This window comes from Oxyura jamaicensis, chromosome 4 (genome assembly GCF_011077185.1).
Source record: "Oxyura jamaicensis isolate SHBP4307 breed ruddy duck chromosome 4, BPBGC_Ojam_1.0, whole genome shotgun sequence".
Taxonomy (NCBI): domain Eukaryota; kingdom Metazoa; phylum Chordata; class Aves; order Anseriformes; family Anatidae; genus Oxyura; species Oxyura jamaicensis.
In genome coordinates, this window is record NC_048896.1 from 84,670,752 (window position 1) to 84,686,280 (window position 15,529).

The 15,529-nt window shown below is 37.3% G+C and overlaps 1 protein-coding gene across 15 annotated transcripts in view; it reads left to right on the forward strand.

Moving 5' to 3' along the window:
* The window catches only part of SORCS2 (sortilin related VPS10 domain containing receptor 2), a 572,554-nt gene that overhangs the window by 187,102 nt on the left and 369,923 nt on the right, over positions 1 to 15,529 (forward strand). For all 15 annotated transcript variants that reach the window (XM_035325108.1, XM_035325094.1, XM_035325097.1 and 12 more), the window contains one exon: positions 14,835 to 14,902. In XM_035325108.1, the coding sequence (XP_035180999.1) occupies positions 14,835 to 14,902 (68 nt within the window). The remainder of the gene's footprint in view (positions 1 to 14,834; positions 14,903 to 15,529) is intronic.

The following is a 15,529-nucleotide window of genomic DNA, read 5'->3' on the forward strand; positions in this document are numbered from 1 at the left end:
ATGGAATTTGGAATATTGTTCTATTTCCTTTTTCCATTTTTTTTTTCTTCTCTTGTCTCTGACTCTCCGACTGCAGAATTTTTCTTGACAAACTTGTTCTTTCTTCTGCAGAAAGTCAGTTGGATTCTACTGGCAATTAGCCCAGGGAAGCAGAGGCTAGTTACAATAATTATTGCTGCAGGCGTAGATGGAGATCTATAAAGCCTAAGGCTAAACAAGAGGAGTCTGATTAGAAACAGCTCTTTGGAGTCTGAGAGATGAATTACGTCTGAGTTTGGAATGTTCTTGGATTCTTGGGGAGAACCTGGTGATGTGGATGAAAAACTGTTGATTATTTGTATGTATCTGCACTGGTTCAATCCCCAATCTGCATGCACTAATTTTATAAGGTGTGCTTGCCAAGTGACCTTTCCATTTTAGGGAGAGAAGAACAAAATGTTTAATGCAGCTTTCCAAAAGAAGCAGTGTGCTGGATTATCCCAGAATCCCTAATCATGGAAACCTGCAGTGAGGCTCCTCTAAACTGTATGTGGGCTGTCTGTAAATGGTATGGTACAAGTCAGAAATTTGTATCTGCCTCTGACTTTGGTGCCCCCACCTCAGAAGATCTGGTGGCCTCAATTCACTTCTAGAGGACACACTCTGAAGATAAAGGGTGCAGAGAGAACCCACAAAAAATGCTGGAAAATAAGCTTTATGAAATGAGGTATAGAGAGGTCAATCGTTAACCTTATCAAAGAGAAAAGGTCAAAAGATGATATGATTGCCATATGTAATGACTTATGTATGGGTAATATATTCATCAGTAAGGGCCTTTGAGTCTTGTAGGACACAGCAAGATCTCATATCTAAAGGTTCAAGCTGGACAAATTTAGTCTAGAAAAAAAGATACAGGGGAGTAAAATGAAATGATCTGATGGCATTTTCTTGCTAAAAGTCAGTGCACACAATAAAATTAGGATATGAAATTAAACATTTAGAATAAATCAAAATATAATTTCTATTTCTGATGCCTAAACCTTCAGGAACAATCATAGGATCTTACCCAAAATATAAATAATGTTAGAATAAGTTAGACTACAGGTATGTCTCAGGAATGCAAACCTACATTTTAGTGATTCTAAAGGCTAAACTACAAAATGCCTTACAAGCTGTCTGAGATGCCTACATACAGAAATCATTCACTTCACACCAAAATGGAACCACTGCTGGGAATCAAAATATTATATTTCTGTAATAACATGTATTACTGTTCCTTTCCCTTTCCCTTCCTTTCCCTTCAATTTCTTTTTAGCAAGAATTACATTTTCTACTAGTCTAGTAAGCATTTACCTCACAGCCTTTATCCACTTGGGTTTATTATGAATTTAGAAAGAAAACATTTAGCTGTTGTGATCATTATCTACCATTACCTGCTATGTGGACTTGTATACTTTACTATATTGAACATTACTGGAATTAAGGTTTTATTTGCAATTCTTCCAAGAAATATCTATTTCCATGGATTTTTCAGCTCAGTTCTAAGCATTCAGAATAGGAATAATTTAGCTACAGGCAGTTATTTAATTTTTTATTTCTGTCCTTTGCTGTTGAAAATAAAATTTTAAATAGTATCATCTTCTGAAACTATCAAATAAACAGCTTGTCTTGGAGGCTTGCTGATTGCTTCCCCCCTTCTTACTTTTTTCCATTCTCTCCATCCCCTTCTAGCTGAAGTGAGATGGACTCTTTTCTCTAGTCTGCCACTGTGAAATAACCATGAGAGTCACTGCAAAGCTGAATGGTAATTAATAATTAAAGACGGATCCAGAGGAATGTATCTATAATGCATTGATTTATGGGGGGAGGAGTGTGTAAATTTTTTTTCTTTTTTCTTTTAGTTTTTCTTTTTTTTTCTTTTTTTCTCTCTTTTTTTTTTTTTTTTTCCTTTTTCTTAAGAAAAAGTCAGTAGCTATTCTTGATTTTAGAAACACGTTTTGGAAACTTCAGTCTAAGCTCCTTATTAGACAGAATGCCATTTCTCGATATAATGAATTAGGTACTCAGTTTGCAGATCTCACAGTTCTTGTTCATATTAGCCGGTCAGGCACAGCCACAAGCTGTTAGTATTCTTTGCTCTGAGATTTTTTTTTTTTTTTTTTCCTTTTTTGAAGGAAGGATAACCCTAGGTACCAGGATACTAAAAACAGAAAAACAAGAGCTTTGAAACAGTGATCACAGACCCTACACTATTTCCCTAAGCTACTTCTCTTAAGCCTCTGAGGAGTGAATATTTCCTAGGGACTGACTGTTCTTCAAATACCTTAGTCCCTTGAGAAAACGGGCGCTACTTGAATGGAACAGGAACCAGAGAACTCAGTTTTGGAGAATGTCCCCCTCCTGGTTGATACATTTCACTTGCAACAGACTTACTGCCTTTCTTATTTTATTCATAGGAAATACACATTATTTCCAGGTATTTTCCTGATGATTCTTTTTTTTCTGTAGATCTCTAATCTCCTTTACATTCACGCTCTGCTTGTGCCATGATTTGGGAAACAGAAATGCTCCAAAAATACCACCTTAGATAAATTGCTGCTTGTTGTCACAGAGATTAAAGGATGCTTTCGCCTGTGGAGCAGGAAATATGGAGGGGGCTTGATTTCTTTCTGGTCTGATAGGGAATCAGTGTCCCTGAAATTACATAGATTTCTGTGGATGTCTCTGAACTGGGTAGCTTGTGAAAACAGCCAAGAACCATCGGGTACCATCCATATGTTTGCCTGTCAGGTTTCAGCTGAAATAAACTAACTTTTTTATTTTTATTTTTTTTATTTTTTTTTATTTTTATTTTTTTTTAATGCCGCTCTTGAAGAAATGTCATTCTTTTCTCATCGGAAGAAAGAATTCATTGAAGAATTGGCAGGAATGTAGGAACAATAAGATTTTTTTTTTTTTAATTATTATTTTAAAAAAGTTCATTAGCTTTTGACATGCTTCTGTCTTCAGGAGGTGGCAGAACTGTCTTGAATAGAATTTTTTTTCATTGTATTATGTCCACAAAATAAACTCTTGCAACCTATTTCATGGGCTGCATTGAAGCATCCTGTCCCTTCTCCTTGCTATTGAAAAACATGGGCATACTGCTCTATTTAAGAAGATAATGAGATTAGGAGAGGTTGGAAAATTATTTCTGTGCTGAGGAAATATTATTTTTGGGGAATAAAAAAAAAATCCCAAACTTTGGAGAAAAAAATGCCAGAAGTGAGGAAATTAAAGGAGTCAAATGTTGTTTTTGGATGTATGGGCAGTATATTTTTCCTGTGGCCTTTAATCTTGCAAAATACAATTTAATTTCCAGTAGTTATTTCAAGTATCTACCTCTGTTCACTTTCTCTCACACATTGGAAATGCACTTTAAGAAATGTTTATTTAACAAAGAGCTTCTGACATGTTAGTTTCCACTACAGGATAAAAAAATAAAATTTTAAAATTGCATTATTAACTGTAACCCTAGCTGTTCTATTTGGGTAATGTTATATCCCTTATAACTTGACATTGAAAGCCATAACTTTGTGAAGCTACATGCATTTTGTGGAAAATATGGCACATATTTTTGTTGTTTTTTTCCTGTGCATAGGATGTATGAGACTTCTGCAAATACTGGTTTTATCAAAATTGAATCCTTCCCTTCATGGAAGAAAATTCAAGATCAGATTTTATTTTAATCTGTTTTGAATGGGCTTAATCCAGATTTCCATTGATTTAAGTAGATTTTGGATTGGACCCAAAGGCAAATGCATGGGTATGTAAGGGTGAGGAAGGAGGAAGAAAAACATCCAGTTGGTAACAAAATCAAGCTGAAAAGTTGCCATTGGGTTTAGGCGATATCCTGTGCACTCTGAGTATTAATGCCTTTCTGTCACGGCATTAAATCCCAGACTCCAAACTAAAGAAAAACAATTTGCAAGAATTTGAGCATTCAGCATTTTTTTCTTTGTTTTAGGATAAAGTAATTTCCACAAGAAAAGAACTATTGACTTGTAAACACAGGATGCTATGCTGCAAGTTTTGGAAATAGAATATAAATAGAGACAGGCATTTATAATACAAATATAGAACAAACTCATTAGGAAAAAATATTGGAAAATAAATAGCAGTTGCAGAGAGATGTTTAGTATAATGAAGGACAACAGTAAATGTCATGTACACTGTACAGAACTTTTAACTGTTTAATACTATTAAGTTCTGTAATACAGTACCATGATACAAAACAAGCCAGCGTTATATGTGCCATTTTCAATACATCGAATATGTTTGTGGTAGTTACAAAAACTATTCTGCACCTTCTGAAACAAAATATAGTTGCATCAGGTTCTTTTAATTCCTTTTAACTCCTCAGATTTCCTTTTTTTTTTTTTTTTCCTTGTCAGGAAATCGAATTTTTCCAATAATGAAAATGTTGACTTCTTGGCACAGTTTATATTACATATCATTTAGGAGATCTGTGGTACAAAAGCACATTACTGTACTTCAGGCCTCCGAGGTCTGCAAAGTCTGGCATTGCTGTAAGTCACAAGTTCAAGGTTACAGTAAGTGGTCTTGAATGGGTCTTGCATGAAATGGGTCCAGGAGCACCAAGTATTAGAAAAGAAGATCCTTAAGGTTCATGGCACATAGAATTTGTTGTCTGCTTCTCAGTTTGTTCCCTTTTTACATGTTGTTTTCAGCTCAGTGTAGACTTCCTCCACAGCTCGCTTAAGCATGGATTCATCCAGTTTTTTGAGAGGCTCAAGCTAGAAGTATAGGTTCTTGGGATCGGTAGTCAATAGGAAACAAGAAACACTTCCAAAGGGCTGTTCAGATCCAGATGGGCAAAATTGGTCTCCAGAGGTGTCTATCTGTCTCTAGGGGCTGGTTCATCTTAAAGTTAGGTGGGATAAATCAGTGAGCAAGAAAATAAATATAAATATGATAAATCTGTGCCTCCATTTCCCAACTGTAAATAGATAGTGATACTACCTTAAGTTAAGGGGATGTTGGAAGCCTGTAATTAGTGCATTTCTAGAGAAAATTTTCTAGAGAAAAGAATCATGAGAGGGTGAAAGTGTTAGAGATGATTGTTCAGAAGTGTTCTAGGAATGAATTTAAAATTTAGGAGTTGAATTTAAATTTAGGAATGAATTTAAAATATTTTCCTTCCAAGTCTTCTGTGGCTAAACTTGTGCATGTTATCTGTGAAGATTGAAAAGAGTAGATCTCATAACACAGAAAAAAAGTTACAAACACTTATAAAACAATCTGGAAACACAGAGGGAGACCAAGCATGAAAAATATCAGTCTCTGAGGGGAAAATCTCTCTTTAAGTGTTTGTTACTGAGAATTTTTGCGGCTCTGACTGTAGCCAGATAAATGCTGACATACAAAAACTGTCTCCAAAGAATCTGTTGAATGCCCACTTCTTTGCTGGAGTAAAATAAAGAAATATAGATCTCATTTATCAGGGCCTACAATCTTTTCCTGCTTGTATCTACTTGATCTGAGGGTCATTTAAAATATATTAGAGGTTTAAGATTGGAATGCGAGGCTAATTTGAAACCTGGCTCCGAGATGACCGATTGTGTTAATATTCTTTGTGCTGGTTAGAAGTGCTGTGCCTGTGACAGGACAAAATTAGCTAGGGATCAGAAATGACATGGCATTGCCTGATGAAATAGTCATTTCTTTTCACAGATAATTCTGCATAATTCCACTTAGTTTTGATGGCCCCATGGAGCCTAAAGTAATGAACACATAGGACAAAGCTGGGTGAGGAGTCGTCTGAGGAAACACAGAAAGCTGGCAAAAACTCTGTGCTCACAGCTTGGAAACCTTCTGGTTTGGCTTTGGACTGAATGTAGAGAACTCTCCAGCACTCCCCCAGCCCCTTCCAATGTTTTCTCTGACATATTTGGCCTTTGACCAATTTCCTAACAGCTCCCAAGCCCTTTCTAATAGTCTCCTAACCCAGTTGGATGTTCCTGCTGGTTCTTCACGCCCTTTCCATTGGCACAGATATGAATTTCTGCTGCTTCACAAATAATGTCTAAGATAAATGTACTTTCATGCTTCTTCCTCTCAAAGGGTACCATTCCCATTATTTTGCAGTAGCTGAATTCTATTAATATCATTTGAGGTGGTGCTAATTTATTTTGAATTTAACCACAGGGAGTAGACAGCTTTGGAAGTTGAATGGTAAGGGGTCCCCTTCTGTGCCGTACTGGGGACAGTGTGGCAGTACTTCTGCTGAAATTATTATTATTATTATTTTTTAACAAGGAAAGTAGGAACAAAACAGTTAATAGGAAAGGCAGACAGAGAGACAAACTCTTACCCAGTAAAAGAACAAGGAGGGGTAGCATTGGGCCTGGTCTGTCCCTGCGTGAAGCCGTAGAGCAAACGGTCCTTGTTGTGAGAGGCATCTGGGCCTACCGCATGAGGAAGGTGATAGTGTTGGTGTACTAGAGGACTTTTTTTAGATGCCACTTGAAGTAACAGGCCAAGATGTGTTTATTATTATTCCTGTTTTACTAGGCAACCCCGCTTGTTTTCCACTCTGGTTCTGTGTCATTGTCTAGGCATGATTTTATCTTTGGACTATGGAGTGTTGAAGCACCCCTGAGTATACTGATGATTTCCAAAGCAACATGTACACTCCATGTCACAAAAACATGCAACAGGAGCTTTGCATCTGCTTTTCCTGTGTCTCCACTCTTCTGGATAACATTTTAATCAGCATAACCTTATCACTGTAATATAATCACCATATTCTTTAGCATATTTGTCCTTGCAGTATGCCGTTCAGGCAGGGGTGTGCTGTTGGTCCCCTTCTGTACATCATATGACCATCTTTAATTCTCTAATTTATAATGAACAAATTCAGGTACCCACAACATCCAGGACATATAAAGTCCAGTCCTCATTCATGATAAGAAGGATATTAAACATTGTGACTTCCTGGCTCATCTTGATGCAGGATCAAATACCTTGTTCTCATATGCAGTCTTACAAAGCCTCTTTATGATAGGCAGTTAGGTCTTACTTGAACACCATAAACCATTCTCAGAGATAATTAAATGTAATATTGAGGTCAGTGTAGGTTGATACAACCTCTGGTAAATATGATGTTATCTGGTACAATCATATTTAATCCTGTGGTTCTGGTGAAGACAGAGCAATGGTGAGGGAGAGTAACCAATATGAACATATCTGCCGACAACCCTGCGTCAAATGAACAGCCTTCCCAGCTTGCGGTATCCTCTGCAGATGTTTCCATATGTCTTGCATAATAATTTCTTTTTTGAAATAAAGAGCTTAATTACTTTTATATGGTAATGTAAGAAAATAGCTTTGGCTTTGGAAAATGATTTAGTGATGCGGATTGGAAATTCACTTTCAATTTTAATATTTTATTCTTGGGCAATAACATTGCATGACAGACTGGAAATATTTCCCAAACAGCATTTAAAATTTGATCTTTCTTCTCTGGTAGTGAATAGTTATGCAACACTGATGACCAAGGTGAATTGCTTGCCCATAATACTAGATTCCTGAAATATCCAGAGGACAGCAAAAATGTTTCACATATGTCTTCTGTGGGTGTCAGCTCTGCTTCCTCATGAATTTTCATAGGAATGAAAAAGAATATTCAGACAATAGGTTTGCTTCTGCAGGATTGTTAATTCAATTTAGAATACATTATTAGAGGAGATATGTAAAACTAGTCTATATTTCAAGAGTTTTTACAATTAGGAGTCAAGCCAGACTGTTAAAAACTAGGAAAAATATTCTTGCTTCATTCTTTGGAAATTTATTCTCTTGGCATGTTCGCAGATACGGTTTTAAAGAGCTTACAAAATGCAATGTCAAATATTTAAACTTAAAAAAATGCAATACTAGAAAAAGGCATTGGGAAAGAACTGGAGATCTTTGTGTCAGAGGTGACTTTGTTTTGGGCTCTTTGAAAACAGTTGGGAAGTGCAATGGAACAACGAGTCAAAACATTAGACGCTGTTTTCTAAATTTCATATATAATCTGGAATTTTGGTTCCTGTTACTATGTGGCCTTTAAGTTGAGTTCCCATTTGCTTGAGTGAGTAGCAGATATATAATAACTGTCTGAGTTGCAGTTATTATTTGCCTTCTTTGCAGCAAGGACACTTTGCTTGCTCATCTTCCACTTGGTGTCCACCAGGATCCCCAGGATCCCCCAGGTCCTTTCCTGCCATGTTGCTTTCCCACTGGGCACCTCCTGGCTGGAAAGGCTCCCCACCCCGTGCTGAGGGAGGATTCACAGAGTCACTTCACTTCACGTCCAAAGAAGGGCTATGGAGCTGGTCTAAATAATGTCTTATGAGGAGTGGCTGAGGGAGCTGGGGTTGTTCACCCTGGAGAAACAAACTAAGTGATAAGATGAGGGGAAATGGCCTCAAGTTACTCTAGGGGAAATTTAGGTTGGATATTAGGATAAATTTATTTACTGAAAGGGTGGTGTGGCATTGGAATAGGCTGCCCAGGAAAGTGGTTGAGTCACCATCCCTGGAGGTCTTCAAGAAACATGTAGATGTAGAAGTTTATAGCGTGGTTTAGTGGTGGACTTGTCAGTACTACGTTAAAAGTTGGACTAGATAATCTTAGAGTTTTTTTCCAACCTAAACGATTCTATGATTCATTGTTCTTTTGGTACTTCCTTAACATTTTCCTTTGCAGTGACACTTCTAACCAATTATTTCTTTGAGTAGCACTCCTTAGGAAGCAGTCTCCTTTGCTTTTCCCTTGATTTTCAGACAGGGTACAAGCTTTGGCTGAAACTTTTGCTGCATTTGAACATTCATAATTTTTGTCTCATTGCAGCTTTCCCTTAGTAGTATTGTTCATTTGAACCAACAGCCAGTTCTTACAGACTTCCTGGGGCCCAGGATCTCTGTCAAATATGATTGAAATCAGTGGATTTAGAGTTATAAAGTAGAGACTGCATACACATGCAGTGCCATCATGTAAGCATAATTTTCTTAGGAGCTTGCACTGAATATCTGACATAAGTTGTTGATGTGAAGACCTATTTTCTGAAATTGGATTATAGTTTCCTGATGGCAATGGGTTGTCTCTTTGTTCTATGTTTACACAGTGTGAACACAATATAATATGGTTCTGTAGTAGGCTGTGTATTAAGTATCGTAAAGATACACTTTTGTGTAAATGTTTGCAGGGTCAATGTGTAAAGTACTAAATTTCACACAGCTTTGAATCCAGAAGTAATCACAACCACTGCTTTCAACAATATGCACTTATTCAGCTCCTGTGGATTGAAATACCTTTTAGAGAAAAGGAATCGAACCATTATTGTGTCTTGCCTTGAATTATGAATAAATTCACTGTACAGAATTATTACTAATACTTAAGACATAAGTGCACTGGTCCGGTCAGTGACTTCATACACAGCAAGTTCTCTCTTCTCCCAATACAATTTAGTTGGAAGAACTATAAATCTAATCTCCTTAAGTCTTTCATGTTAAATCATGGGTTGCTTCTATGAACTTTATTAACAGAGAGGAGTAGAAGCTTATACAGTGAATTCTTAATAGCATTAGTAATGGTCTAAACGTCTCCTATTTCACCTTTCATCATAATGCTGCAACAGAGTAAACCTAAATGCTCTTTTCCCACTTATAGTTCTTCCAGCATAATCAAATTATTATAAAGTTGTTAATAGTACTATGGGAGTTGGTCCGTGTAATACACCCGTGGTAATATATCTTCATATTAATAATCTTTTGTTTTTTACTTTTCTCACAAGTGTCTTTTTTAATTAATAAATGTATAATCTAATGTCAGCCTTAACATGATGATTGAGGAACCTGCCTGCTGCAAAAGTGGAATTGGTTTGAGGGACTGGAGCAGTAGGTGATTACCTGTAATTTGTTTTGGAATTTTTTGATTATCAGCTGTCAAGAAAGTTCTGGAAGTACGGGAGGTGATGGTGATGAATTAATAGGCTGTGCCTAGAACATCTTGAACTCCTTGAAATAGTTACAGTTTATGGTGAAAAAGTTAGTTTAATAGCTAAAAAAGATGAATTAACTATATTTGTGAACAAAATAGCAGCTTACGTTCCAGTCATGCAGAGTATTAAGTGCCTCTTTAAGTGACTCTCATAAACACTTCTGCTGATTTCAGTGGGTTCATTCACATGAATTAAATTAAGCAGATGCTAAAAAGTTTCCAGAAACTTGAGTCTGTCTGAGAAGTAATTTTTCTGGTATTTGCGGCATGCTCTCACCTTCTAATAAACTTGGGAAAACACCAAAACTTGCAGTCATACATGCAAGTATACATTTGAAAGTATGAGTGTTTCTCTATTAAATTTCTGAATAGATGCCAAAAATTAAATACATCTACAAAATCAAAAATTTCAGGGATCAAAGAAGGCTTAACCCACAAGAATCTTCATGAAGATAGAAAAATATAAACAACATGGAAAGTGATTGATCTAGATATTTTTTTTCCTTTTTTTCTTTCTCATGCAACCTAGATGACATAGTCATAAAAAGAGAGGATCAAAATGGGCTTCTTTAAAGCCAAAAATTTATTAGCATTTGATTAAAGCATATTGTAAGCTCTTAAAGGGAAGGTTTCCTCTTTTTGATCCAGCCTTGCTGCAATGTATTTTCAGAAGAGAACAAGAGAAAAGGAGAGCATAAGAAAGGAGATAATTCTAAATTTAATTATTCATAGATACTATTATCTGTGCAATATTCCTTTTGTTTTTGCTGTCCATCATTCACTGAAAACCCAGGGCACTCATGAAGATGGGCCTATTTCCAGAAGGGATCTGGGGGACAGAAGCCTCTCCAGCACCTTTGGATAACAGCTCGGAGCTGTAGCTACTGTAAGAGTGAGAATCTATCAAGAGAAATTAAGTCAGGGAAGCAGGAGAATGGCATGGGAGATCTCTGGCAATTTACAGTTCTTTCTGTTTCTAGAGGAATTTCTGAACTTGCATGGAAAATTTACTTTGAATGCAGATTACATATAACTTCAGGATTCCTAAGGAATTTGTCCTCTGTACTTCAGCCCACATGGAGAAATACTGGCTGGTGCTGGCTTTATGGGGGGGTAAAGGGCTCTAGTAAGGAGGGACATAATAGAGCACTGTTTTTGTGACATAAGCTGAAGGTTTTAAATTTCCTTTCCCCTTTTTTTTTCTGTTTTAAATCTTTACAGTGTCACATAGTTGCTGTATGCCTGTCATGCGGTATGACTTGAAAGAAAGAGGTGAAAATATTGTCTCCTGAATTCTTCGCAGAGAACCTGGCAGGAAACTGGAAATGCGATGCTTGTTTATTCTAATGCTCTTGAAACTCCAATGGTCTGCAACAGTGCTGTAAAGGGGGCAGAAGGAGCTAGTTTCTGAGCAAGCAGTAGAGATGTAATCAGAAACCTGTAAGGTACAGTCAGGACTGCACCCGAGAGAAGGGTGCAATGCTTAAATACCAAGCCAGAAAGCTGTACCGGGCATTCATGTCTTTATCTTGGGCCAAAATATGTATTTATTTGTATTGGTATTTACTTAACACTACCATGCCTCCCCATCCTCCCCCTCCCCCCCCAAAAAACAAACAAACAAAAACCAACCACCACCACCACCACCAAAAAAAAAAAACCACAAAACCCAAAAAAACAAAAAGAAAGCAGAACAGAAAGGAAAACAAACAAAAAATGAAAACAAAATTCTAATCTTAGAGCTTCATTAAAGTTTTTGTCCTTTAGAGATTGCAGGTAGAATAGCCTTGGTGTTGTTACTGGTAACAAACACTTTCTGAGGAATCTGGGAAGAAAGAATGCTGAGGGATTTCTGTTTCAGGCAACGAAAGAGGAAGGGATACATTTCTTTGGTATTTTTGTCCATCAGCTGTGGTGATGCTAGATCCCTAACACACAACAGCAAATTGCTGTCGCCACCTCTGTTGACATGCTCTGGCAATTAGCTCAAAGAAATGTGGGTGAATTTAAGATGAAATAGTTCAAAACACTTTTATGAGTCTCCCCATAAAACAGGAGGTGGGATGGACTAGGAGATCTCTAGGTAACTTTATAAATCCATCTTTAAATACAGAATCTGGTGAATTTCATTCTCCTCCATTGCCGTTCTTTTCAGCTGTCCTTGCTGATGATAGGAGGAGCTGGTTCCGAATCCCACCCTTGATCATTGCTCAGTTACTGTTGTGCTCCGAGCCTCTCTCCATTTACAGGCAATCCAAACACTTTCACCGGGGCAGCAGCGTGTATGAGCTGCTGGCTACCATCCAAGCCATAAAAATGCTCTCAATTGCGGAGTTGCACTGAAATGAAATTGTTGAAACAAGACTCTGCTCTTACAAATGGAGAAGAGAATCCAGAGATCCCAAAGACCTTCACTTTTTTTGTGAAATTATTCCTTCTGTTCTTTGGATCTGTTTATTAACTGAGGGAAATATACCGTTCTGTTAAACCACGATCACTGTTTAGCCTGGAAAGATGCACACAGTCCAAATGGCAATTCTTTAAAATCTGGAAGACAGATGACCTGTATTTTTTTCAGGTGTTGGGATGAAATCCACTGGCATAACTGAAAAAGTGGTCAGCCCCAGAGCTGCCTCATACAGCACAGATAGCAACAGGAATCTGCTGACAGTTTAAGAATTCAAGGATGACTGGTTATCACTTTGTTTTTCCTTCGTTAATATTTAGGACAGGTGCTGAGCAACAGAAATGGCTTATGTGGATTGTACCGTGTTGATCTCTTGGTAGAGGTTAAGTTGAAAGCAGGTGGATCTAGGGATCTTCAGTGTGTGGTAATAATCACCTTCCCCTGTGGTAGAGGGGCTCCAATGTCCTTTGTTGAAAATCATCTAAATAAAAAAAAGTTATGCTTATAGGATGCATAGGGATGAAAATTTTTGGCCTAGGAAATCCAAGATTCAGTCTCTTGTTCTGCATGTATGTAAGGGAAAAAGCGTACTCATATATCTTTTGATATTTTATTTTTCACTACCAAATATACATTCTTGTATCTCTTAAGAGAATCACCTAGGTCAACTCCTGTGGCCTAAGAAGAATTTCAATTGTTCAAAAAGCAAGGTCTGAAACTTCTTTCTTAATAATTAGAGCCAATTGATGCTCCCAGTAGTGAAGTTTCTTTATTTTCCTCCTTAATTGCAAGCACCAGCAGAAAGCTGCAGTTAGAACGCTGACAATAGAATAAATAGCTGACCTGATGGAGCGTGCTTGGGCTGTAGCCAGGAATCTCATCAGTAGATACTCTCTCCTTTGGGAAACGTTTCTTTCTTCTGTGTTTGTAAGTCTTATAGTAACCTATTTAAAAGTAAGAGATTTTTTTGTTGTTGTTGCTTGCTTGCTTTATTTTAAACCAAGACTTTATTTTTATAATGCCTTCTCATCAACTTCCAACAAAGTGATCTGGTAGGTTTTGATCCTTTAGAGAATAGGAGAGATTAATGTAATTTGTGAATTAATGGATTGATTCTGAGTGTATTTATATCAATATACATCCAGTGATACTTTCTGTGAATTTTTTAGGCTTAGATCACCCTGAGCGTGGCTGGTATTATGGCTCAGTTTTGAAAAATGTTATTTCCAAGACACCACGTACATAACAGCCGTGGTCTGGGATTCTGCTCTCTCATAACCTCCAGTGTTCAGAGACCCGAGCACTGACCTGTTGCATAAATGTAGCATCGGCATATTAACTACCTGGATAATCAAAGCAGATGTCTACAGTTGCTGTTCGCTAGGGGTTTCATCTGGTGGTCAGGAACAGAGGAAGTGCCAGCTAAATAACAGCATGCTCCAAGCTGCTGGGGACTGATGTTGACCCTGCATTAAAGAAAACTAAGAGCAGTGCAAGGAACCAGAGGTTCTCCCAGTTCTGCCTCGGTGGGGTTGCTATGGTAACTTGGGGATAAGAAGCACTAATATGGACTGGCAGCGAGTGAGGGAAATCTGTTTTAGGTGATCTACATATAAAACATAACATTCAGCTTGATATACTAGTCATGGACTAATGCTTTATGTTTCTTGACCAGTGAATTTGTCAGATGTTGAATGAACGGGATGTGATTCCTCCTGGCTCTTTGCATAAGCCGAAGAAGTTTTGCGGATGAAATTTGTTAATATGTATTTGGATGACTTCTGGTAATCCAGATGAATAATTTACAGAGTGCAGAGCTGTTCTTGAAGGAAGAAAAATGAGTGATATTTCTAGGAACAAAAAATTACAGACATGAATTTCTCATTTCTGATCTTGTAGAGAAGACCAAAGCTCATTTTCTGTCTGAATTTATCTGGATAATCAAGGTCAATTGAAATTGTTTACCACTCTATGTGTTAAAAAATAGTAATAATAATAATCGTGTCCGTAGATGTCAAAGACAGCTGCCTCCTAAATTTAAATTAGCAATCAAATCAGTTCTTCCTGCTGAGAAAGTCATTCAAGTTGCTTGGGGGCTGTCATGTGGTAGGGGAATTTATGTGACTATTCCAACTCCACTGTTCGTGTGAAACGCAATCTTTCACAAAGTCACTGGGTTTGCAGAAAACTTTTGAGTGCTGAAATCACTCTACCCAGAAAGAGGAAGAAAACCCACCCAATCAGTCTAAAAGTAAAACTGCTAAGAAGTGAAAAATAAAATGAAACACAGTTCAGATTTTCAGGACCCTGACCTTCACGTTCACCAGAATAAATGCCCACGATCTTCTTCTATTTCTTTTATCAGTGAACATATATAAAAACGTTTTTTTTTTCATTGTCTTTTTAGGTGATCCTGATTCTTACCAAGTATTACCATACCGACATGGGAAAAGTGCTGGAGAGCTCTTTGTGGAGGTAAGTTCTCTGCTTTTCCTATAACATTTCCCCCTTTTCTATGAGTAGATCTGTCTCTCTTCCCATTAGGAATGGCTGCTGAATTGATCTAACAGCTGACTGGTGTTAATATTACCCAGAGTCTCAATAGTGCTTACTCCTTTTCTTCTTTAAATGAGCTGCAGTTCAGTAAGAAAGAGCTTGAAATGAATTTTAACAGTAGAAGCAAACAATGACAGAGTATATAAGGTACCTTCCTCATGTCACTTTTCAAGATGCCATTTCTTTTCCTTTTCTTAGAAATTTTACCTCTAAGTTACTTGAAGTCTTTGAGTTGCTTCTTGTGTTGATGTCCCTGATGGGAGCTTTTGCTGTTCTTTAGTACTGCATTGTGGTTAGTGAGTAATCCTGATTTGGAAGGAGTCACGATTGTCTGGATGTGAAATATAATACCAGTGCTAGTTCTGTTGTGACTTGTGATGACTGGAAACGCATAGTCGTTCATATAAGATTTGTAAATTGATTGTCACTTCCTTAACATCTGTGAATTAGGATATCAATATGCTTGTTTTTGCATCATTGGATGTTTATCAGCACAAAAACAGGGCTAGGGCAAGCCTATTCTACACTAGTTCAACATCATAGATT